Source organism: Phalangium opilio, unplaced genomic scaffold (assembly GCF_054372755.1).
Source record: "Phalangium opilio isolate 3A_F unplaced genomic scaffold, DU_Popi_V2 ptg000217l_1, whole genome shotgun sequence".
In the NCBI taxonomy this organism is placed as follows: domain Eukaryota; kingdom Metazoa; phylum Arthropoda; class Arachnida; order Opiliones; family Phalangiidae; genus Phalangium; species Phalangium opilio.
In genome coordinates, this window is record NW_028324218.1 from 1,686,858 (window position 1) to 1,713,071 (window position 26,214).

Sequence of the window (26,214 nt, forward strand, 5' to 3'; positions counted from 1 at the left end):
AAACTAAAGTACTTAAGACTCTTACCTAAACTTTGATTATCGGAGGTTGAAATCTCTTGAGAAGGCGGCGAAACCGGTTCAATCCTCGAAGATGATGATGGTGTAACATTTATATTTGAACTCTCGTCAATAACCATTTCACCGGAAGCTGGACTATCAACGGAGACATCGTGAACCGATTGTCTATCATCATTTGAACTAACTTTCCATTGACTCTGTTGATTCATGTTACTACTTTCAACATCCCCTTGTTGTTGCTGCTGTTGTTCGTTATCATGTCGCGCGTAGCTCTCCGTAGGCGATGTCTGACTTATAGGACTGGCCGCTGGTCTTTTAGGACCACCGTGTGACGTCATACGACTTCCGGAAGCGGAAACGAAACATTCCCCACCATGGTTTGCGTTTCGATTCTCGGAACTTTCAGGATATAACACGTTTCTTCTATCAGTTGAACTCTCTGGTAGGTAAGAAGCTTCCCGCCTTTTCTTCGCATCTGGTTCATTAATATGGTCCGAACTGCTTGGTGACGCGTTAGACTGTTGTTGATTAGCCGATGTTTCAGCCCATTCCGCCGCTGCGGAACCGGAAATAATTTCGTGGCTTCGTTTATACGCTCGCATATTTTCCATGGCGGTATTACCACCCCGACTTGGTGTTCTTTCCATACTGGACTGAGGCGGAGGTAATGAATGCTGGTAATTAGGATTACCACCTCCGGGACCGGGGCTATAACGATGTGCCATTTGTACAACGACGGAACTTTCTTTCGGGGTACTACGACTACTTCCGGTGCTTTGAGGTCGTTCAGCGTAGGCGGCTTCAGAGTCGTTCATGTGTTGAGCGGCGTAATGTTGTTGACGTTGTAACGCCTCGCGTTCCTCCATCGGACTTGGTTGACTTCTGGGGTCAGAATCCGTATTTTCCGCCGTCCTCATGACCTCAACGATCCTATTTTTGACATAGTCCAAGGGCGACAACCCCATTTGTTGTTGGGAAGAATTAGACCCGGATTGCAGGTTTTCTTGTTGCTGTAGTTGGTACATTCTTCTGGAGTTCAGCATCCCAGCCATTCCAGCACCCGAGGTAGTCCATGGAGGGTTAGTTCGGTTAACGGATGATGTATTTGAAGTTGGAGGCGTTAATGGATGCAATGGCATACGTTCCACGGGTCCATTACTATCGGGGATGCTTTGAACTGGTGGAGATATCGGTTCGATTCCGTACGGGGTTAACGTCGGTGTATGTGGACTTGAACGCGTAGATGCTGGTCGCATACCGGGAGAACCCGCTTGAGCTATACGTATTATTTGACGTTCATCGTGAGTAACGGCTGGAGATGGCGGCTGCATTTGTTGATTGGGGTTGTTATCTTCGGTCGGGGATCTTTCTTTCTCTTGTTGTAAAGCTCGTCGAAGTTTCCAACTATGATGCGTTTCTTGTTCAGTTGGTGACCGGTTGTGATTCATTTCGTTCGCAGCCATCCCTTCTAAAGGTCGATTTCTTTGTTGAGCATGAAGTTGTTGTTGCTGCTGTTGTTGTTGTTGTTCCCGATGATGCATTTGCTCTCTGTGCATTTGTTCGCGTTGAATATGCAATCGTTCTTGTTCACGATGATGGTGAGCTCGTTCTTGATTTTCGCGTTGAATTTCGCGATGTTGATGTTCTCTGGCTTGATGTTCGCGATGTTGTTGTTCGCGTATATGATGCTCGCGTTGTTGTTGCTGTTCCCGTTGTTGTTCCCGATGATGCATCTCGCGTTGTAACGCCTCGCGTTGATGCATAAAATCGCGTTGCAATTGTTGATCTCTCTGTTGCTGTTGTTGCACTTCGCGTTCCCGTTGTTGAATTTCCTTCTCACGTTGTTGCAACTCCCGTTCGCGTTGCTCTCTCTGTTGCAATTCGCGTTCGCGATTATGAAGTTCGCGTTCGCGATCTCGCAAATGATGTTCCCGTTGCAATTCCCTTTCTCGTTCCCGGGCTTTAATTTGTTCGACATGCATCGCGTGTTGCTGCTGCAAACCGGGCGGTAAATTCATGTACGAATGGGATTTAGTTAGAGGTAAGGGTCCTGCCGAATTTTCGGCGTAGATATTCTGCACGTGTTGTTGCATATCGTTAGGACCATTATAATTCTTTGAAATAATGGCGGCAATATGTTCCCCTAAAGTTATGGAACTCTTCTCGGGATGTTGGAACTTAATATGAGGCGGCGGTTGCTGTGGTTGTTGGTCTGAACTTGAGGGAGGCGTCCTACCAGTGTTTTCTATACGACTATAAGGTGGTCGTTCGCGTTCATTGGGACCATCGTCTATCGTTACAATCTCTTCTCGACTGTTGTTCTTAGGCCTGGCGTTTCTTTCGTGAGAACTGACCTCATTAGCCCGGTACCGGAATATGTTATCAACAGCAGGGTTTTTGTTAATAGCAGCCGGAGTTTCGGTATTTTGATTGATTTGGTGTGTTATAATGGCGTCTATCAAATTAGCCGCCGTGAACTCGCGTTGCGGATTTTGTTTCGGGCTATCCTTCTGGAAGGAATGAGAGAATATCTTCGAGGCCTCGTCGATATGAACTGAGGATGAGTCACCACCCGGTGGTTCATTGGACTTCAACCTCGGTTCCACTTCCTTATTGGGTTTCTGGTACTCCCGAGGTTGTTCTCTACTGGCTCTCGACGGATGTTCTTGCCTCATCTCCCTTTCAAACTGTTCCTTAGAGAATGGTTCTCTTATCCCCGAAAACCTAAGACTTGGCGAATGTTCCGGTACAAATCTTAACCTTTCCGCATCAGGGTTGAGTTTTGTGTCTATGGTGGTCACCCTGTCTCTCTCGTTCTCAACAGACCGTCTATGGTGTTGATCCGCAAGATACCTTTGTTCCTCAACCAGGGCGGGTGGTACTATCATCATTTGGGGATGATGTTCACCATCAATGGGTATACTGTCCACGCTAGACCTTCCTCTGTCCATATCCCGATACCTATCGTGTACCACGTGAAGTCCAGTTTCGGAATGAGATCGGGGTCTTTGATGCATCTCCAATAAGGATTTTTCCAAGCCTTCCGCCGCCGATGGTCCATCTCTTGAACTCTGAACCACGACGTCGTTTCTAGTCTGATTCGGAGGGACCCGTCTATCTTCTTTAGGGACTACAAGACTCGGTTGAGCAGCCGCGGCATTAACAAGGGCGTTAAACGCGTCATGTCCAGTTGGTAATGAAGGATGGGTGAACCGTGGCGATGGTGAGCCTTTGTTGATGGGCGCGGGACTTATAGATTCAACTCTTAAATCAGCCGCGCGAGGTGACACCGATTTGGGGGCTTGAATCACTGACGGTTTTCCCGTACCCCAAGTAATACTTCTTTGTATAACATTTTGTTGAATAACGTTCTGTCTAGGCGCGACGTGTTTCGACTGTGCCCAATGAGCTCCCGGTGACATTTGAGACTCGGGTGGAGTAGCGCGAGCCTCGTGGGCGGCAAGCAAAGCCGGTGACGCGGGATTATGCGCGAACCTACCTTCACCAACGGGTATGTACGCGGAATTTTGACCTTGGTAGGGTGGTTGATTACCCGGCGGATACACCCCGTATAGTCTCGAGTCGGGTGGTTGGGAACCGGGTGCGTGTGGGTTCGAATCGGGTCGGGGTGAAGCGCGGGTGTCTTTATCACTAGACGCGCTACCTCTTCTCATTTGCATTTGTTTCGAGGTGTTAAAGTCAATCATAATCTGTTTGGAACTCAGCGCCGATTCGCTGGCGTATGGCGCCCTAGGGGGTGGAGGCGGTGGTGGTCCGCTACCCGGCGGGAAATTAGACGGGGGATAACCAGGGTATAAATTAGGCGACATTCTACGATAATATTGTTCCATAGCCGCGGTATCGTACACAGCGGGTAAACCGGGTCTGGGTAACCCTTCCGGTAAGGATCCCCCACGTAATTCCATAACGTTTATCACTTCCGACTTACCATTACTGTTTATAGTTATTTGTTTCTTGGGTAAATCGTGTTGAACCGGCGTCCCTAACATAATAGAGCCACCCTCTTTGCCATGAGGCGTCGGAGGAATGGGTCTTAAAAGTCCTTCGAAACGGGGCGAAGACTGAGGTTGAGCATTAATCTTGTTAACTGGCGTTCCTTCCGTTATGGAACCAGAACCAATATGGGACGGATTTGATAGTTTATCCTTGTATACAATCTTGGGGGACATGGCGTGTGGTTTATTCGACGCTATCAACGGAGGCGGCGGAGGTACGGCCGACTTGTTAACACTTATTTTCGAAACGTGCCTACTTCCGGGTGGCGTTACCGATGGCGGGACGTTAATCATATTTTGACTCACGAGATGCGGCGGTTGCGAACGTTCCGATAAGTAATTAGTCTTGGCTACCACGCGAGTTGGTTCCGAACCAGGGGGGAATTGGTAGATTGTTTCTCGTCTATGATCCGCGGGGTAATGAGGAGCTAGTTCCGGTAATGGTGGCGGTTGAGACGTTCGCGAAAGTTGGTTCGAATGGGCGGGCGGCGGGAAATGTTGGTAAGAATGTGGAGGTGGTTGGGAACCACCGCTACCACCTCCGACGTAATGTTGATCAACTAACCTCAACTTGTCCTTTTTAAGACTGTTCGCCGGGGATGATGGGTAATCCTTGGGTTTATCTTTCTTACTCAAGTCCTGAACCTCGTATTCCGATTGGTCCATCACCATAACCGGGGGTTCAGCACGCGCCAAGTGAGAGTACGACGCCATAACGGCTAACCCTTCCGGTCGGGAAATGGGCGGTGTTACCGATGGGGAAGGGTTATAAATCGGCCTTCTAGGTGGTGGTAACGAGGGCGGTACACCGTGCGCTGAAGGTGGTGGTTCATTGTTAGTTCTACCTTGGGTATTCTTAACTTGGGGCATATCTTTCACACTAACCGGGGGCGATATATTAGGAATAATAGCAGGGGGTCCAGGGGTATTTGTCCGTCCCGGTTTAATCGGCATTTGTAAACTTACTTCAATCGCGTGGTAAATTAAATCCCGCACGTACGTTGGTTCCTCCTTGGGTTGTTTATTGTTCGGAGGTTGTTGTTGAGGTTGAGGTTGTTGTTGTTGTTGTTGTTGCAACATATCCGGTCTCATATTAGCACCATGTTCGTGATGTAACATCATCTTTTTAACCGGCATCATAGCCACCATGTCACCACCCGTGGTTCGCGGACCCATCATTGGTGGGTAAGGTTCAACCATACGCGCCGCGGTCATAATCTCCTGTTTCGAATGATGCTGAAGGTTAACCGAAGATGGTGGTCCGGGGCTTAGGGTTATAATTCGACTGGGGGTAACGCGACCGTCCATCTCACCAGGACCACCTTGACCTTCATCGGCGCTTACCGTAGCGCTACTATCATGGTCACCGCCTAAATTAACAACCGTACCACTATGTCCACCACCGTGCGTAGCTGCCGATACAGTAAAGTTCTTGGGTTCTTGATGATGATGGTGTTGTTGTTGGTGATGAGGGTAAGGTGGTATACCGATCATGGCTTTCTCACTTACCCCTTTTTCAATGGGGTAAACTGCCTCCCGTCGGATAAGGTCCAATGTCTCTGGTTTCTTCTCAATAAGATTAGCTTTAGAAGTACTCGGACTGGGCGCGCTGGCTGTGTCGCTACTGTTCTGGTCAACGCAGTTGTCCTCCTCGCAACTTGAAGTCGTTTCCCCGCTATCGTCCTCGGTACCGTCTTGAATGATCCCTTTGGCTCGTTGACTCTCTTGAAATTCGCGGTACACCGTTTCCAGGCCAAACTTTCGTTTGTAATAGTAGTAGAATTTCTTGCACTGTTCTTTCGTTTTATTGGCCACTTTTTCCGAGACTAAGACCCATTTTGTACCGTGATCTCTGATCCCTTTTTTAATTGATTCAATCTCGTCTTCCGTCCAAGATAAGACGTCGTTTGATGGATCTAAGTTTATGAGATTAAGTTTTTCACGTTAAAGTTAAGTATACTTAACTAAAAGACTAAGTTTCACACGGTTAAAGTTAGTTAAGTATAGTTAACTAAAACACTAAGCGTCGCGTAACTAAAAGACTAAGTTTCACGTTAAAGCATAGTTATTAGTTAACAAACCAAAAGACCAAGTTTTCCGTTAAAGCATAGTTAACTAAACAAATGACTAAAATTACCGTTAAAGTTAAGTGTTAACTAACTAAAATTACCGTCAAAATTAAGTATAGTTAACTAAAATACTAAAATTCCCGTTAAAGTTAAGTGTTAACTAACTAAAATACTAAAATTCCCGTTAAAGTTAAGTGTTAACTAACTAAAATACTAAAATTACCGTCAAAGTTAAGTATAGTTAACTAAAATACTAAAATTCCCGTCAAAGTTAAGTATAGTTACCTAAAATACTAAAATTTCCGTTAAAGTTAAGTATAGTTAACTAAAATACTAAAATTTCCGTTAAAGTTAAGTATAGTTAACTAAAATACTAAAATTTCCGTTAAAGTTAAGTATAGTTAACTAAAATACTAAAATTTCCGTTAAAGTTAAATATAGTTAACTAAAATACAAAAATTTCCGTTAAAGTTAGTAAAGTCAAGTTAACTAAAATACTTAGATTCCCGTTAAAGTTAGTTAAGTCAAGTTAGCTAAAATACTTAAGCCGCGTTTACACGAGACACTTTGAAACCGTTTGAAACCGTTTTGGAATGTACAAAAAATAATATTAAGCTGATAAAACCAGAGATCTTTCACGAGAAAATGCAAATATTATTTTTTAAAAAGTGTTAGGCCTTTCCAAAACGGTTGAAAACGGTTCCAAAGTGTCTCGTGTAAACGCGGCTTAAGTTTCCCGTTAAAGTTAAGTATAGTTAACTAAAAGACTAAGTTTCCAGTTAAATTTAGTTAAGAATAGTCAACTAAAACACTAAGTTTACCGTTAAATTTAAGTGAACTTAACTAAAAGACTAACATAACTGTTAAAGTTAAATATAATTAACTAAATGACTTTAAAAAAAATTCGGAATCCTTTCATAATAGACCAAAACAACTTTTAACTAGCCTAAATTAAAAATAAATATAAAAATATAAATCAAAATCAAAAACGAACACAAAAAACATAAAACCCTTCATTTTATTTTAATTATCAATTAATTATCAGAAACACACATCTTAAGCAAATAAACGGCAAAAAAGAAATTAATTAAAACGAACCTTCAATGTCACATAAGGTATTAGCACCAAGTTTCCTCGCTATCCGATTATAGCAAGTTGAACAACATTTTGTGGCATCGTGGGGTATTTTCAACTCGGCCATAACAGTGTCCCGCATCTCGGAGGGTTCGGCGAATTTCGCTGGTAAGGGTCGTAACCTTTTGACCTTTCTCTTGGGAGTTTTACAAGTAGGAATGGGACATCTTCGACGGACGAATTTGAAACGACACGTGGAACAGACCCTCATGCCCGAGGTGTGTTCGCTTTCTTTCATGCCATACAGATCACAGTTGTAGCGTTTCAGCGCGCGCGATTGGTTGAAATTTTCCAATTGAACCTTGCAAATGGCGCAAGGATGGACACCACCAGTTTCCGCTTTGGATTCAAAAAGAAAAAAAATGGACCCCCAAATGAATTTAAATTGACAAAACTTTTAAACCCGATTTTTGTCAATCATTTTAAAACTATAGAAAATTAATTAAAATTTTTGTATTTTTTTATTTAATTATAGCATTTAATAAGAGAAATAAATCACGTGTTTTTATAGGATTAAATATAGGAATAAAATGCATGCTCATATATTATATAATACTAACTAATTTGGATTAAACTATTTTATAGAAAAATCTCAAATAAATAATAAAAATAATTAACAAATTGGGGTTTTACTTTGAATTAAATTCAGAGGAACTTAATTAAATTAAATGATATAATATAATTAAAAAAAATAATCCTGAGCACAAACTCCGCCTGATCAATTTCGGTCAAATCTAGTCAAATGTCATCTCTATTTTAAAAGAGCCATAACTAAATTTTAATTAAAATAAATTTGATAATGCTAAACTATAAACTAAAACTACGACCCCAAACTAAGCATCAAAAATATATATTGAATATTATATTATAGTCTGACCTTTCATGAAATTATAGCATAATAATAATATAGGACAGGTTAGAAAAAAAAATATGAATTACAGGACCGCCGTTCTCCCTTTAAAATGAATTTAAACACATCCTAACAAGCAGCAAAGGAACCATAGTATTTGAGCAGCTTGCAATAAACAGATAATCCAAAAACACAAGAAAAATAGGAAATCAAACCTTAACACAAAAATTAACATTTAAATAACCAACTCCTAAATTCAAATTTCTCTCCATATATGATTGTATCACAAAACACATTACATACATTGTATATAGGCGGTTTTTTAATTTAGCTAATGACAACATCATTAGAATAGCTTAATTTCGAATTCGTATTCTCATGAATACTTAATGAATTTGGGGGGAGGGGGGCTAGCTGCAATGGGACAGATAGGAAGTCGAGTATATAGAGTCGGTGGTCCCCGACTACAATTACTCCGACATGATTACTTATTTCAAAGGTTTTTCGTTATTTACAGCTAGCGAAACAGGTTAACTAAACTCACTCCCCTCCTGGGAATTGCAATATCAAGCCACTTATATTTATTGCAGCTTGATATTCAGGTTCCATTTTTGGCCCAAAAGGTATTACAGCAGGGTTAGTATAACTTTTGGAAAATCGATTACACTCATAATTCCAGGTGCAACGCCACAAGTGGTTGGTTTTGTTGGAGTATTAACTAAGGGATGGGTTATTTTTAGTATGAGTTACCCCTTAATCCCAAACCTCAAATTTCCCCGAGTTTTCCCTTAATTTCACCGAAAACCATATATTTTCATGAGTTTTCCCTTAATTTCCCCGAGTTTCCAATGAATTTTCCCGAAAACCATAAATTGTTCCTAGTTTTCCATGAATTTAACGGAAATTCCATAATATTCCCAGAGTTTTCCATGAATTTTATAGAAACCCATACATTTTCCTGACTTTTCCCCCGAATGCTAGTGAAAATTACCGAATTTACCACGAATTTCACTCAAAATTATAAATTTCCCCTAACTTTTAGTGAACAACTTAATTCAAAGACTTTTCCAGGTTTGTACGAACCCTGCCACGTTTGTTACACAAGTCAGATAAAACAAAACACCTTCTAATGTTTATTATGGTAATATTAAACTTTCATATTTAAAATGAAGTGCCGTTTGGAATTGCTTTCCAAAGCAGAGCTACGAACAGTGCATTAAACAAATTAAAGACAGTTCCATTTCGTTTTAACTTCTATCGAGCGGCCAATCAATATAATAACTTTCGAGCCTTCATAACGCAAGTATAACGCAACTTTCATGGAAAATCCCTTGAGCAAGTGATGGCCCTATTTAACCTCTACCCAAAATTACTACAATACTACTATACCCGAGTTAATAGGCTTTCAATAAAAACAAATACCCAACCCTAATGTTTGAACAGCTTCACCTCGACCCGAACCTCGCAACTTCAGAACATTATATCACCTCAACTTTAAACCATCATAACTCTTAATTTAACAATAATTCCAGGAAAATCCCTTGAGTATAAGATAGCCCTAACAGTCCTCTATTGAACAATACCAAAAATAGAGACCTGCACCAACTATGGGGTCAAGAAAATTAACATTTAATGAAAAAACAAAAAACAACCCAAAAATTGACCGCTACGAAACACAATTTATATTCGCGTTGATTTCACGCTTCCTCGGATTCCAATTTCAGTGCACCTTCGTGACAAACAAAGTTTCTTTTGCTTGTGGCATTTATTTTCCCCCTTGCCTTAATTACCATCTTATTACTTTTAATGTTGGGATGGTAATTCAAGCGTTTAAAACTTAGATTAAAAATAAAACGTAGTCACGAAATTAGTAACTTAGCGACCGAATTAAGCCTAAATCTTAGGTTGAATTAATCTCTGGTAACTTAGAAACTGAAAGGCTTGTAATTTTGAAGTGAGTGAGGTAGGTCATAGATTCGAGGAGGTAAAGCGAGGGAGGGGCCTGGTGAGTGAGTGAGGCGCTGCTGTCAAATTTGGGCTTAGTAACGCGGACTAAATAGGAGTGCCTAGATGGAATAGGTCCTAGCTGCAAAATTAATTAACCACCACCGAGTGTACTTAGGACTTCAATTGACTCGCTCCCCCTCGTTCTCCTTCTCTAACTAGTTATCTCGAGTTGCTGTAAGTCTCTCAGTAGCATTACGAATCGTATAGGTGGTTGGAACTTATCACTTATAAACTTATGGTACGGTCTTATACAAAATAATCGGCCACGGCATTCTTAATTCAAATGCAATTACATTAACATGATTAAAAATGTAACACCCCAAAAGAAGAAAAAACGAACGAACCGAACAGAATTAACCAATATATTGGAAAGAAATCCAATACTTTCATTGTTAAAAACACAGCAGCAGCAGCGAAAGGGTGAATATCTAATGGGATTCATTTCGTTCCTTACCGAGAGGTCAACCACTCAATCACAAGACTACAAAAGTTGTACTATGAAGTAATTACATATCTTTAAGAAATCAGTGCAAAACCGCTTTTCAATAAACACGGGAAGTTCAAGTTTGGGAAACAAACATTTATAGCGAGTTCGAAAAAGTAAGTTTTTAAATTAAAAATGAAATAAATAATTTATAAAAAAAATGTAATATTAAATTAAAAAGAATAAAATTAAATTAATTTAATTAAAAAGGGATTGAACTATATTAGTTAAAAAAGGGACCAAATGAAGAATTTTCTTTCTACAATGTAATAATATTAAATTAAAACCGATTGAATTAAATTAATAATGGCGATTAAACTAAATTAAAAAAGGATTAAATTAAATTAAATTAATTAAAAATTTATCCGAATTAATAATTCGAAATATACAGTTTCAAATTTAAAAACTTTCTTTACCCCAAAACGGGATGCGATTAATAATTAAACTTTGAAATTTCTTAGAAAAAACCTAAGTTTTAAACTTCTTACATCTTAAAATATTAATTTTCCAATTTCCCCCCAAAAATAAAAAAAATATTAAAAATTCATACTATACTTCAGTTAAGTTAAAAGTTAGAACCGAAAAAAAAAATAACTAATATTTTAAGACGAATATTATTGATTAAATATGGATTTAAAAATACGAAGAAGATTTGAATAATATATAATTAATAAATTTCTAAGTTGGGACCCACGACGATAGCGAAACTTCAGTCTTTCCCTACACTATTTGGCAGAAGGGGGAAGGCGGGGGATGAAGGAATTGGGGGGGGGGCTTCAATTTCATTTCAAGATCATATTTTGTGGCCCCTGGGGTCAAATACAAAAGCTAATCAACCGAAAGTGAGAGTAAATACATCATTTCCAAATTAATATAACTCCGATCCATTTGGCCATGCGAGCCAAAAAACGAAATCGTGCATTAATTATTAATACAGTGGGCACGCTCTAAAACTGACTGATTTAGACGATAAAACCAGGGACTTGAAACGTTCAGCCGAGTAAATAGTACCAATACTAAATGCTACTGAGAGACTTAGAGCAGCTCGAGATAACTAGTTCGAGAAGGAGAACGAGGGGGAGCGAGTCAATTGAAGTCCTAAGTACACTCAGTGGTGGTTAATAAATTTTGCTGCTAGGACCTATTCCATCTAGGTCCTATTTAGTCCGCATTACTAAGCCCAAACTTGACAGCAGCGCCCCCTCACTCACCAGGCCTACCTCGCCGCTTTACCTCCTCTCGAATCTATGACCTACCTCACTCACTCACTCACTCACTCACTCACTTCAAAATTACAAGCCTTACAGTTTGTCATGACCAGATATTAATTAAACAAACTTATGGAAGGAACATATCTTATAAACTTATGGTAGGCCTACAGCTAATTGGAATACAATCCCATGTTAATTTCTATAATTAAATCCCAAGGTAAATTCGCCATAGTCTAACTAGCTCCTCCCACAAAACCCGCCTAGATATTACCAGCATATATTAATATTTCCGTATTCCATTCCACATCTTAATCGTCCTAGAATATGTGTAATAAAAAAAGGTCTTTTCCAATTCGTTGGAGTTTCCACTAAGGGGGGTAGGTAATAATTTTAGGGGTTATGAACGTTACAGTCAGTATTTAAACACGACAATATTCTAGCTCTTTCCCCATTGGCTGACTTGATTATTGTAATAGTAACTAGCTAGTTGGGGCCTGCCCCCCGAAAAGTCCCGACTCAATCCTTATTTACATCAATTTGTTTCAGTGGTATGTATGCTTGAATTACTTTCTCCGTTCTCGCGATAAGGTTCGCTTGTGACAACGATTAAAGGCAAGCGCCGTGTCGCCACAACAAAAAAGGAAAGGCATTTAATATAACTCCATAGTCCGGGAAAAATTAATGGTTTTTAGTCCTGCAATTCGGCTTCGAGGGCTAAACCATGGCTAAACCTAAACCGTTATGTATTTTATTACACTTGTTGAGTCTTGAGTCAAAACGGGGACCGCGGTGACCGTAACAGGTGAGAGAAAGTTTTCCCAATTTTGTGTACCTTAACTCCTAAACTAAAAATTCCAAATTTCCCCGAGTTTTCCCCGAATTTTACTAAAAATTCTAAATTTCCCCGAGTTTTCCCCGAATTTTACTAAAAATTCTAAATTTCCCCGAGTTTTCCCGAATTTTACTAAAAATTCCAAATTTCCGAGTTTTCCCTAAATTTTACTAAAAATTCTAAATTTCCCCGAGTTTTCCCCGAACTTTACTAAAAATTCTAAATTTCCCCGAGTTTGCCCCGAACTTTACTAAAAATTCTAAATTTCCCCGAGTTTGCCCTGAATTTTACTAAAAATTCTAAATTTCCCCGAGTTTGCCCCGAATTTTACTAAAAACTCTAAATTTCCCCGAGTTTGCCCTGAATTTTACTAAAAATTCTAAATTTCCCCGAGTTTGCCCTGAATTTTACTAAAAATCCTAAATTTCCCCGAGTTTGCCCTGAATTTTACTAAAAATCCTAAATTTCCCTGAGGTTTTTGTCAACTATTTATTTCCCTTATTTTTCCAGGTTTGTATGAACCCTGAAATTATACCATTTACACTGGTCTGCAAGAGGCCATGCTACTTGTCGTACAAAGTGCATTACCTACCAAGTAGCTTCGCCTCCTGTTACAAGTAAATACAGTAACAATCCTCCTTGTCTCAAAACGATGAATAGGCCCCTACCTATGGGTCGAACGTCTTATCTTACTGATCTGATCTTATACAAATACAATCTATTTCAGGTGGGGAAGTTTCTAAAGCGAATAATTGGATTTGTCAATCAATCAAGTGTCCCCCTCTTTTCAAGTAAAACTACTGGAACCTCCCAAAATTACTTAGTACACAGCGCAATGTGGAAACCAGTACAGCCACCACCTTCAACCCTACCTGCACCACTGGAGACCTCTGCCTTACTCCCTGACACGATTATCGTAGTTCAGGATCAACTATTTCACGCTCACCGCGTACTTCTAACGGCCCACAGCGGTTATTTCAATACCTTACTATCACCGGACAACTCTAACGCCAGTACCACCCACCGGGACGACAACAAACAATCTCAAGTACCCAAGATAATCAACTTAAACCGTATAAGCGCCCATTCATTCGCAATTCTACTTAGTTTCCTTTACGACGGACAATTACGCGTAACAATAACGGACATAAACGAGGTCCTATTCGCAGCGGAGTACCTTAACATGCCAGCAGCCGTTTTAACATGCAAGTACTTTATAGAACAAAATTTCCCATTACTGGCAGGACTAACGAGTCCATGTCGAAACCAGTACCTCTACCCCGGTATTTTTAACCCATTAATCTGCGGCGGGTCATTACGAACTCCAACCCCATCAGCTGCAGCGGCGGCATTACCAACCTCGTTAACCTTTAACCCTTACAACGTCTTACGTCGCCCTGCAAGTTCCCCACCACCACAAACACCAGCGTCTTCATCGTCGTATTTACCAGTGCGACCCATACCAACGGTACCCCGTAATTTCATCACAACCACGCACCACAATATTTCAGAAACCGTATCAAAACCCAGTAGCGACGGTGACAATGACGTCACCACATCCCCGGTAAGACGGGATGAACCCATAACGGACCAATCAGATAGCAGCGACGACGACCGTTACGTCTCAGTCGATTCCCCAACATCGGTAACCAATAAAAACCACCACTTATTGTTCAGTTTACGACAACATTTGGATCGCACCAATAACAACAACAATTTAGACTCAAACTCAAATGATTCGGACACCGCCCCTAAGGTTATAGTGGACATCGCGGCTTGCGATGGTCCGGTTAAATTCGAACGCGTTTTAAATAAACATTACAATAAAGACCGTCGCCCCCAAACCGAAATGGTCGAAGTTAACATAACGGACGAATCAAATTCGTCCTTATCATCACGTGATAAAACAAACACGACTAACGCTAAATTACATAAACCCAATAATAATAACGAAGGTGTGACGCAAAAATTGTACACTTGCGTTTACTGCAATCACACTTTTAAAAGTTATTATTGCTACGAAAAGCATAAATTACGTCACATTAACCCGAAAGCTATAGACCCAAAATCGCCAACGTTATCAACGCCACCAACGGAAGTTAACGACACTAATCAAACCCCAAAACCATTGGAATTAAACGTAGCGTTTTATCCTTGTAAAATGTGCGGTGGAAAATTCCCGTCTTATTATTTTGTGCATAAACATAAGAAATATTGTAAAGGTAAGCTCGAAGTTGAAAATAATCAACCGTAATTAAATTATTTTAATTACGGATTATTCTATCGCTAATTGTTCCTTAATTAACGCGTGTAACACTTGGAAAAATATTACTCAATAAAGTCACGTTCTATTAGAATTTTGTTTTAACTATTTTAAACGATTACGCGCAATCCAAAATAATTAACAACTTAGTTTGAAATAGGCTTAATTAAGGTAAAATAATGAAGGTGGAATTTAAACTCACTGTGGTTTTCCGAGGCGTCGTTATCACTCATTTCGTCCCCGGCTTCTTCTCCATCTTGATTCGTTCTTTTCGCGCAACCACTGGTTAAAAAGACACACAGACAAAAGAAATATCTAAATTACTATCATTTCGACTTGACTAATATAAAATCACGTTAGAACACTAAATAAACCTTTACAAGCACGAAGGAACTGCTCTATAACTACGCGTATAAAACAAAAAACCGTTATAAAACTACGCGTATAAAACAAAAAACCCAATATAAAACCACGCGTTAACCCATAAAAACCCAATATAAAACCACGCGTAAACCCGAAAAACCGTTATAAAACTACGCGTAAACCCGAAAAACCGTTATAAAACTACGCGTAAACCCGAAAAACCGTTATAAAACTACGCGTAAACCCGAAAAACCGTTATAAAACTACGCGTAAAAACAAAAAACCTTAAAAAACCACGCGTAAAAATAAAAAAAACGTTATAAAACGACGCGTAAAAACCAAAAAACGTTATAAAACCACGCGTAAAAACAAAAACCCGTTATAAAACTACGCGTAGAAACGAAAAACCGTTATAAAACTACGCGTAGAAACGAAAAACCGTTATAAAACTACGCGTAGAAACGAAAAACCGTTATAAAACTACGCGTAGAAACGAAAAATCGTTATAAAACTACGCGTAGAAACGAAAAATCGTTATAAAACTACGCGTAGAAACGAAAACCGTAATAAAACCACGCGTAAAAACTAAAAACCATTATAAAACCACGCGTAAAAACTTAAAAACCGTTATAAAACCACGCGTAAAAACAAAAAAACCGTTATAAAACTACGCGTATAAACAAAAACCGTAATAAAACTACGCGTATAAACAAAAACCGTAATAAAACTACGCGTAAAAACAAAAACCGTAATAAAACTACTCGTAAAAACAAAAACCGTAATAAAACTACGCGTAAAAACAAAAACCGTAATAAAACTACGCGTAAAAACAAAAACCGTAATAAAACTACGCGTACACCCTTAAAAACCGTTATAAAACCACGCGTAACAACAAAAATCCCGTTATAAAACCACCCGTAAACCCATGAAACCCTTATAAAACTACCCATAAACCCTTTATTAAAACCATTAAAAACGACAACATACCTGACATTCGACCTTTCAACCGCCGTTCCCGTCACCAATCTATTAACACCAGCAGCAGCAGCAGCACCTCCAACTTTCATCTGCGTGGCGTCAACCTCCACCTTCTTCATATTATTATTATTATTATTCTTCTGATTGTGAGCAACATCAGGATTGGACAAGGAGGACGCGTTGGCCGCGGCGCCGGAAGTCAAAACTCTGGAGGTGACCGCGGCACTGTTGCCACCACTAGGCGTAATAGTACTACTAACAACCGATGACGCGCTACAAGTCGACACCGTCGTCGAGGTATTATTAAAACCACCGTGAACGGAAATGGAGGCGCTAGTGGTCACCGCCGGCGTCGACGTTGTCGTAGTTACAATAGAAACCGTGGTGACGTTGGACGTTGATGACGTTAAGGAGGAGGAGGTGGTGGTACTCGTACTTGATAGGGGGGTTGAGGAAACGGGGGTACTTGAAATGGTGGTGGTGGTCGTTGTAGATGAAGATGTGGTCGAACTTAGGCTGCTAGTAATTGAGGAATTGGTTGTTGAGGTGGTACTGGAGGTGTTGTTACTGCTGCTTGTTGTTGTTGACGTTGTTGTGGAACTTGTAGATGAAGAAACTGAAGCAGCAGCTGCTGCTGCCGCTGCTGCAGCCGCCGCCGCCGCAGCAGCAGCAGCGGCTTTGGCTTCTTCTTGTTGCCGAGTTGAAATACCACCCTAAATAAATAAACAAACAAACAAGAAATCTCGCGTTTATAAACATTTCCAAGGGTCATAACTCTGGTTCTATAAGAGATACGGGGATGTCCTTTGAGTATGTTATAGCCCTATTTCTAAGCTTTCCAATGATACCAATTACTTGGGGTTACAACAATTAGGGCCCGAGTAATTAAGAAAAACGTTCGTATACGTCGTCTCCCTAAGATTAACGCGGGACTTATTAACACGACACCATTTAACTCTCGTTCTATAAGAGACAGAGGGATGTCCTTTGAGTATGTTATAGCCCTATTTCTTAGCTTTCCAACGATACCTAAAACTTGGGGTTACAACAATTAGGGCCCGAGTAATTAAGCCAAATGTTAATTAACGTCCTCTTCATAGGATTAACGCGAGACTAATTTACACGAAACCTTATAACTCTGGTTCTATAAGAGATAGAGGGATGTCCTTTGAGTATGTTATAGCCCTATTTCTTAGCTTTCCAATGATACCCAAAACTTGGGGTTACAACAATTAGGGCAGGAGTAATAAAGCAAAATGTTCATAGACATCGCCACCCTAAGAATAACGCGAAACTTATTAACACGACACCATTTAACTATGGTTCTATAAGAGATACGGGGATGTCCTTTTGAGTATGTTATAGCCCCATTTCTTAGCTTTCCAATGATACCAATTACTTGGGATTATAACAATTAGGGCCCGAGTAACTAAGCAAAACGTTCATAGACATCGCCACCCTAAGATTAACGCGGGACCTATTAACACGACACCATTTAACTCTGGTTCTATAAGAGGTAGAGGGACATCCTTTGAGTATGTTATAGCCCTATTTCATGGCTTTCCAATGATACCAATTACTTGGGGTTACAACAATTAGGGTCCGAGTAATTAAGAAAAATGTTCATAGACATCGCCTCCCTAAGAATAACGCGAAAATTATTTACACGACACCTTTTAACTCTGGTTCTATCAGAGATACGGCGATGTCCTTTGAGTATGTTATAGCCCTATTTCTTAGCTTTCCAACGATACCAAATACTTAGCGATTACAAAAACGAGGACCCGAGTAATTAAGCTTAAAACGAAAGAGAAGAAATTTGACACTTACCTGAACGTTAACATTTTGCGGATTAGGTTTGACTAAGGCTCTAGTTCGTTTCTTAACATTGTGCTTCCTTAGTAACGTCTTATAATTCGCCTGTTTCTTATTTAGATAATAATATTGTACACAATCAGCTACGCTCTGTAAACAAAAAACAAACAAACAAACAAATTATTATTTACATCATTCATTAAGGAATAAACAGTGAAATTAATTAAACTTTAAAACAATAAATAAACGGACAGGGATTTAAAGAATGCAACAATCTAACCTTCCTCTCTAAGTATGAGGCGATGACGCAAAAGTTTTTTGGATGTTGAAGATACTTTTCTTGAAAGATTTCGCGTTCTTGTTCCGTCCAAATGTTTAAAAGCTGCCGTTCTTTGTATTCGGCCATGGGATTCTCGACCAGTCCGTTTCTATTGATAAAGGTTATCTGCCGTTGTTTAGGATCCAAAAGAATCGGAGGTATCACAGCGTAGCTACGCATTTTTTTGTCTTCCAGCTATAATATATTCATTGGAAACGGGGAAAACAAAGATTTAACATTAATACAACGCGGTTAAAAACAATTAAAAAGCGATACCACGCGGTTATAAACAATTAAAAAGCGATACCACGCGGTTATAAACGATTAAAAAGCAGTAACACCCGGTTATAAGCAATTAAAAAGCGATAACACGCGGTTATGAATGATTAAAAAGCGATAACACGCGGTTATGAATGATTAAAAAGCGATAACACGCGGTTATAAACGATTAAAACGCAATAACACGCGGTTATAAACGATTAAAACGCAATAACACGCGGTTACAAACGATTAAAACGCAATAACACGCGGTTATAAACGATTAAAACGCAATAACACGCGGTTATAAACGATTAAAACGCATTAACACACCGTTATCAACGATTAAAACGCATTAACACGCCGTTATAAACGATTAAAACGCATTAACACGCCGTTATTAACGATTAAAACGCATTAACACGCCGTTATAAACGATCAAAACGCAATAACACGCCGTTATAAACGATCAAAACGCAATAACACGCCGTTATAAACGATCAAAACGCAATAACACGCCGTTATAAACGATTAAAACGCAATAACACGCCGTTATAAACGATTAAAACGCAATAACACGCCGTTATAAACGATTAAAACGCAATAACACGCCGTTATAAACGATTAAAACGCAATAACACGCCGTTATAAACGATTAAAACGCATTAACACACCGTTATAAACGATTAAAACGCATTAACACACCGTTATAAACGATTAAAACGCAATAACACGCGGTTATGAACGATCAAAACGCAATAACACGCGGTTAAAAACAATTAAAAAGCGATACCACGCGGTTAAAAACAATTAAAACCCAATAACACGCGGTTAAAAACAATTAAAACCCAATAACACGCGGTTAAAAACAATTGAAACCCAATAACACGCGGTTAAAAACAATTAAAACCCAATAACACGCGGTTAAAAACAATTAAAACCCAATAACACGCGGTTAAAAACAATTAAAACCCAATAACACGCGGTTAAAAACAATTAAAACCCAATAACACGCGGTTAAAAACAATTAAAACCCAATAACACGCGGTTAAAAACAATTAAAACCCAATAACACGCGGTTAAAAACAATTAAAACCCAATAACACGCGGTTAAAAACAATTAAAACCCAATAACACGCGGTTAAAAACAATTAAAACCCAATAACACGCGGTTAAAAACAATTAAAACCCAATAACACGCGGTTAAAAACAATTAAAACCCAATAACACGCGGTTAAAAACAATTAAAACCCAATAACACGCGGTTAAAAGCAATTAAAAAGCAATAAAACCAAGTGAATAAACCATAAAAAGCCAATAAAACCACTTAAATATAATAAAATTGAACAGAAATCACACACGAAAATACAAATTAAAATTACCCGTACCTCCTGTTCTTGTAAACCGTCCATAATCTCCTCGAGTTCGGCATCACTACGAATTCTTTGACCAACTCGAGAGAACCTTTCCCTATCTTCCCTTTGCTTTTTCAACTCGGGGAATTGTTTTTCAAAGAATTCCCTTTGTTTCTGATCTTTAGCTCTGAAGAAAATTAAATAAAAATCATTAGCTTTTAAAATTAAAACCCAAATTAATTTTATAGATAAAAAACAAACAGAAAAACAAATAGAAATAACACTCTTACTTTTTAGTGGCATTATTTTCGCGTTTCTCAATCTTCTTCAACCATTCCTGCATTAATTTTGAGTAGGTCTCCGTTAAATATTCCTCCCTGGTTAATTTGTCCGCTTGTTTTCGTTTAAAATATCCTATTAATCTCTTCTTTAATGTCATAAACCTGAAGAGAAAATCGCAATTAACGTTAATACTTAAAATAACAATAAATAAATAACATCAAAATTAAAAATTAAAAAAAAAAAATAAAATAAAATAAAAAAAATAAAATAAAAAAAAAATAAAATAAAATCAAAAATAAAAAAAAATAAAAAATAAAAAAAAATCAAAATAAAAAAAATAAAAAATAAAAAAAAATAAAAAAAAAAATAAAAAAATCAAAATAAAAATAAAAATAAAAAAAAAAATCAACGTACTTTCGTTTATTTTCATGATAAACAGTGGTATCCGATGGTTGGTTATACATAGGCTGTAAAATAAACAAACAAACAAACACATAAACAACATGAAATACCAACAATAAGTAAACAAAAAACTTGAAAGGAAAAACAAATTCATACAATATCTACTTTAGGCCCATAGGGTTCGAGCATAGCATGAGCTCCATAAGCTTTTTTCTAAATTAAATTAAAGTTAATTAAAGTTAATTAAATTTAATTAATTTAGGATTAAAAACATTAATTAATATGTCAATTAGTTTATTAAACGAAATAAAGTAATAAACATACCCTATTTTCCGAATAAATAATCTGCGCAATGCTCATTTGTTTCGGTTCGACAGTTGACGATACTGTAACGTGAGATTTGGAATTTTGAGGTTTTGCCGCTTCAGCTTCGAGTTCCTGTTGTTTCTTTTGCAATTTAGTCATTTGCGATTCCACCTGCGATATTTCCCTATCAATTTTATTGATAGATTGCAGTAGAACGTCTTTCGACGTCCTCTGAGGCGAGAGATCGTGACGGACATCGTCACTCGGTAACGTAGGCGAGATAGCTTCAACCTGAGGCGTATAAGCTGGCTCCTGAAAACGATAATAACAACCGCAACGAAACATAATTAAAAAAACACTAATTATAATTTGTCTTAGTTAAGTTTTGAGTGAGTTTGCTAGTTTGTTTGACGTAGTTAGTACTGTCTCAAAGAACGTAGAATGTTCTAGCAATCTTATCGGGTAAATTAAGAGTTCATTTTTACTGAACAGATCAGCTTCCTCAGATAAGACTTTTAAAACAGATAAGAATCATTTTTTTATCATAACGAGGGAATGAGACAGAAGAATTGACAATCTTTGGGTGACAATTCAAATTAGGTTGTCAGCCCTTGGAAATTTATCGATGTATGTTTATTATCAAACCACTTCTTTATCATTATTAGCCTAGGTCAAAGTGAAATCAATTTCGGGGGATATTTCTATGATATACTAATATTTTTGTGAAGATATAAGATCATTATCGTTTCTTAACAATAATGAATTCACCATACGAAGAAGGTCAAAAGTCAATTATGATAAGCCAAGGCCTAAGACTAAATATAACTCAAATGCATAAGCTTTATCATATAAACAGTACACTATTTAAGATTTTCAGATATTTTCTTTATTAAAAATTATTTATTAACTTTGTTTTAATTAAGAAATAAGTCAATTTAACTTAATTCAATTTAAAATATAAAAATAGATATCAAAATTCGGGAAGCAAGGGTTCAAAGTTCACGCCTTAAGCCTAACGAAAGTTTCGAATGAACTTTTCTTATTAACTTCGTTTTAATTTAGAAATAAATCAATTTAACTTAATTCAATTTAAAATATAAAAATATATATCAAAATTCGGGAAGCAAGGGTTCAGAGTTCACGCGCTAAGCCTAACGAAAGTTCTGAATTAACTTTTATTTTTAACTTCGTTTTAATTAAGTAATAAGTCAATTTAACTTAATTTAAAACATAAAAAATGGGTAGCCAAATGAATAACCACATTGCTGCATTCATAAATTAGCCAATCGCATTCAGCAAGTAAGGGTTCAAAGTTCACAATACTTAAGCCTAACGAAAGTTTTGAAAGACCTTTTTATTCTTAAATAATTAAAACACCACCACTCTAAATTCATTACAATGGTGACGTAATCAAGTTCAAACGTATAAAAACGGCCTTAATTTATACGAGCCTGCAACTTTTAATTTGTTTAAACATTTTATATCAAGAAATAGGCCTAGAAAAAATAATCCTGAACGCCATTATCGAAAAAGTGTATGCCTATATAGATTCAAACGTAATGTAAAGTTATCTTTTCAGACAAGTTATAAACGTTCCGGTACACTTATAAATAATAAAAAAACAGAAAACTTGAATACAACTGCAAATAATGTGCCAAGAAAAGATATACAACAGAACGGGGGGAGGAAAAGTGAAAGTTTTAGAACTTAGAAGCAAGTACAAACTACAAATACATAGGAAGTTTTTTTAAAAAAAAACAAAATTTAGGTCACTGCCTCGACTTCCAAGTACCCAAAAATAAATCGAGACGTAGAAAACATTTACGCAATTCTTAAGTCTAGCAGCTATTTAGGAAAAAAAAAGAAAGATTCTAAAGGTGTATAATTAATTGAGATAAAAAAAGAAATAACGCTAAGCCTAGGCCGGTGCACTATTGGGCTTGCTAAACTTCACAAGCATTTATTGGCTAACCAACCAACTTGGAAACGTCAGAACCTCAAGAACTATTTAAAAGATACGGGGCAAGAAGTGATATCTAGTTTATTAGGGAGAAGGTATAAATTCGTTCATCCACATTTCCAGCTCTTTATCTCCAGTCCAAACGTACGTAGGTCCGGAGTTAATCCCGCCTATAAATTACAACCCCCCAGCCAGCATCTGATAGGTTCTTGTAAAATCGTGCACGTCAGCGCGACGCGAATGAGTACGAAAATTAGTCATATTTTCCGACTTCCGACTGAGGAGAGGAGGCGAAATAGCCCGGCTCCTCCCCCTTTTACGTCCCCCCCCATTGTATTTTGAAAGGGGGGACTGCAGGACTATGGCCGGCGCTATACTTAGGCAACTTCTCCCTATTAAACTAGATATCACTTCTTGACGGGGAAAACACTTAAAGGTATGTATGATAACTTAAATTGTTCTTTAATAAACTTTAATTACATCAATCAAAAGAAGTTGTTTTATTTGGGTGTCCAAAATTGGCGTAATAAGCCTTGGCATACGCACCGATAATATCATAAGCTCATATGATATGTTCCTACCATAAGTTTGTTTAATTAATCTCTGGTAACTTAGAAACTGAAAGGCTTGTAATGAATTTGAAGTGAGTGAGTGAGTGAGTGAGGTAGGTCATAGACTCGAGAGGAGGTAAAGTGAGGCGCTGCTGTCAAAGGGGTCTTAGAAGTATAGGTAGTGTCATACTTATGAAAGGAACATATCACTTATAAACTTATGAAATAACGAACCATATTTAAATAACCAGTATAATTATGTTTACTTAAAAAATAAGAAAATAAACCAACAATGACAATTTACTACTCGTAACTCTAGACAAGGCTTAGAGAGATAGGACTTTTTATAATGATGAAAGAAAAACAAGAATCTAGATAAATCGCCTAACAATCGGATATGTCGTAACGCATGGCCAGTTTTAAATCCAAAGTACTTCTACCCGGGCTCTAATTCCTTACTTTTTCCCGCGGTAATACACTAATGGCACCTAGCCTTACCTTCCCCACGTACCCCAATACTGTTAAAGCCTAGTACCTGTCACTACTCCGTAGTAAACTACAAATGTTAAATGACAGCACTACGGCCGGCTACGCTTCGTAGATCAAGGGGGGGGGGGGGTTGGGGGGGGGTTGTAACGTCACAACTGTAGGTCAAATACACAGTTCACTGCCAATAATACAATAGCGTATGAATAGTGAAAAAAAATAACAAGGGAAGACTACAATAGGGTCCCGCGTTCTAGAGACGACTTTCAATATGTAGTTAATTATTTTAAATTGTTTGTATGACCTTTAAAGGGAATACCACCTTGAATGAATACACAAATAGACCCTTTTTTAAGGTGAAAAAACGGGTAGGGTACCCCTCAGTGTCGGGACATACAAAATGGGTTCATACAGCTTTTGAAAAACAGATTTCCATGAGTTTTCCCCATGCATTTCCCAGAGTTTCCCATGTATTTTCCCATATATATTTCCCAGAGTTTCCCATGTATTTTCCCATATATATTTCCCAGAGTTTCCCATGTATTTTCCCATATATATTTCCCAGAGTTTCCCATGTATTTTCCCATATATATTTCCCAGAGTTTCCCATGTATTTTCCCATATATATTTCCCAGAGTTTCCCATGTATTTTCCCATATATATTTCCCAGAGTTTTCCATGTATTTTCCCATATATATTTCCCAGAGTTTTCCATGTATTTTCCCATATATATTTCCCAGAGTTTTCCAGGTGTTTTTCCCCATGTATGATATATTTCCCCGAGTTTTCCAGGTGTTTTTCCCCATGTATGATATATTTCCCCGAGTTTTCCAGGTGTTTTCCCCATATACATATATTTCCCCGAGTTTTCCAGGTGTTTTCCCCATATACATATATTTCCCCGAGTTTTCCAGGTTTTTCCCCATATACATATATTTCCCCGAGTTTTCCAGGTGTTTTTCCCCATATACATATATTTCCCCGAGTTTTCCAGGTGTTTTTCCCCATATACATATATTTCCCCGAGTTTTCCAGGTGTTTTCCCCATATACATATATTTCCCCGAGTTTTCCAGGTTTTTCCCCATATACATATATTTCCCCGAGTTTTCCAGGTTTTTCCCCATATACATATATTTCCCCGAGTTTTCCAGGTGTTTTTCCCCCATATACATATATTTCCCCGAGTTTTCCAGGTGTTTTTCCCCATATACATTTTCCCAGAGTTTCACAGATTTCCCCCATTTATTTCCCAGAGTTTTACCCCCTAGGCTACATCGAAATGGTCTACTGGGAGGGTTATTTTGGGGGTATATAAAGTCGAACCAAGGTCACGCTGTAATAAGGTAAAAGAAAGAAAAGCAACTGACCTTTTTGACCTCGACGAGTTCCCTGGTATCAATTAGAAGCTGTTGGTTAATTGGAGGTTTTTGGTCCATCCCGGTCGCCAATCTCGGCCTCTTCCCGACGATATCATGAGCTTCTAAAGATGGCGGCGCGGATAATTGGACAGCGGCAGCGGCGGCGGCCATTGTGGCGTTGACGTTGACGTTTCCAGCGGACAACATGACGGTACCGGTGGAATAGGGTACAGTCGACGGGGAAGGCATGACAACTTCGCGTTCGAAATTAGCCGTGTACCGATGAACGGCTTCCAAGTACCTTTCACGTTCCATCCGGTCAGCGGCGGCCTGTTCCGGTGTTGGCAGTAAAGATGGCCGCCGTCTGACCTGTTGGTGACTAACTTGACCCGTTTCATTTTCGCGAAATCTTTCGATGACGTACTCTGTCGAACCCCTCTCACCCTAAAACGAATTAACACATTTGTGTTAAAAGCCATAAAAAAATAGATAACGGACGCCGCGAACAAAAGGGGTTATAAATCTAGTTTAACAACCACTCCAGGGAAATCCCTTGAGTATACGATAACCCTACTGGTCCTCTATCTAACGATACTAAAAACAGAACCCTACACCAATCACAAGCCGAGATAAATCAACTTTAAATAAAACATGGCGAAACATAAAATTTTGAAACGTCATAACTCTAGTTTAACAACAACTCCAGGGAAATCCCTTGAGTACATGATAGCCCTAATAGTCCTCTATCAAACGATACTAAAAACATAACCCTACTCCAATCACAAGCCGAGATAATCAACTTTCAATGAAATAAGACAAACATGGCGAAACATAAAATTTTGAAACGTCATAACTCCAGTTTAACTACAACTCCAGGGAAATCCCTTGAGTTTAT

General features: G+C 38.5%; 1 protein-coding gene across 4 annotated transcripts in view; it reads right to left on the reverse strand.

Annotated features, from left to right (window-relative positions):
- The window catches only part of Smr (nuclear receptor corepressor smrter), a 35,458-nt gene that overhangs the window by 1,229 nt on the left and 8,015 nt on the right, over positions 1–26,214 (reverse strand). For 3 of the 4 annotated variants that reach the window (XM_089857614.1, XM_089857613.1, XM_089857610.1), the window contains exons 3-14: positions 25,329–25,763; positions 20,981–21,274; positions 20,813–20,869; positions 20,669–20,721; positions 20,263–20,415; positions 20,000–20,159; positions 18,321–18,554; positions 18,056–18,190; positions 16,235–16,938; positions 15,087–15,166; positions 7,202–7,576; positions 26–5,950 (exon numbers count right to left, since the gene is read on the reverse strand). In XM_089857614.1, coding sequence (XP_089713740.1) covers positions 26–5,950; positions 7,202–7,576; positions 15,087–15,166; positions 16,235–16,938; positions 18,056–18,190; positions 18,321–18,554; positions 20,000–20,159; positions 20,263–20,415; positions 20,669–20,721; positions 20,813–20,869; positions 20,981–21,274; positions 25,329–25,763 — 8,605 coding nt within the window. The remainder of the gene's footprint in view (positions 1–25; positions 5,951–7,201; positions 7,577–15,086; positions 15,167–16,234; positions 16,939–18,055; positions 18,191–18,320; positions 18,555–19,999; positions 20,160–20,262; positions 20,416–20,668; positions 20,722–20,812; positions 20,870–20,980; positions 21,275–25,328; positions 25,764–26,214) is intronic. The other variant, XM_089857612.1, reaches the window with a different exon arrangement.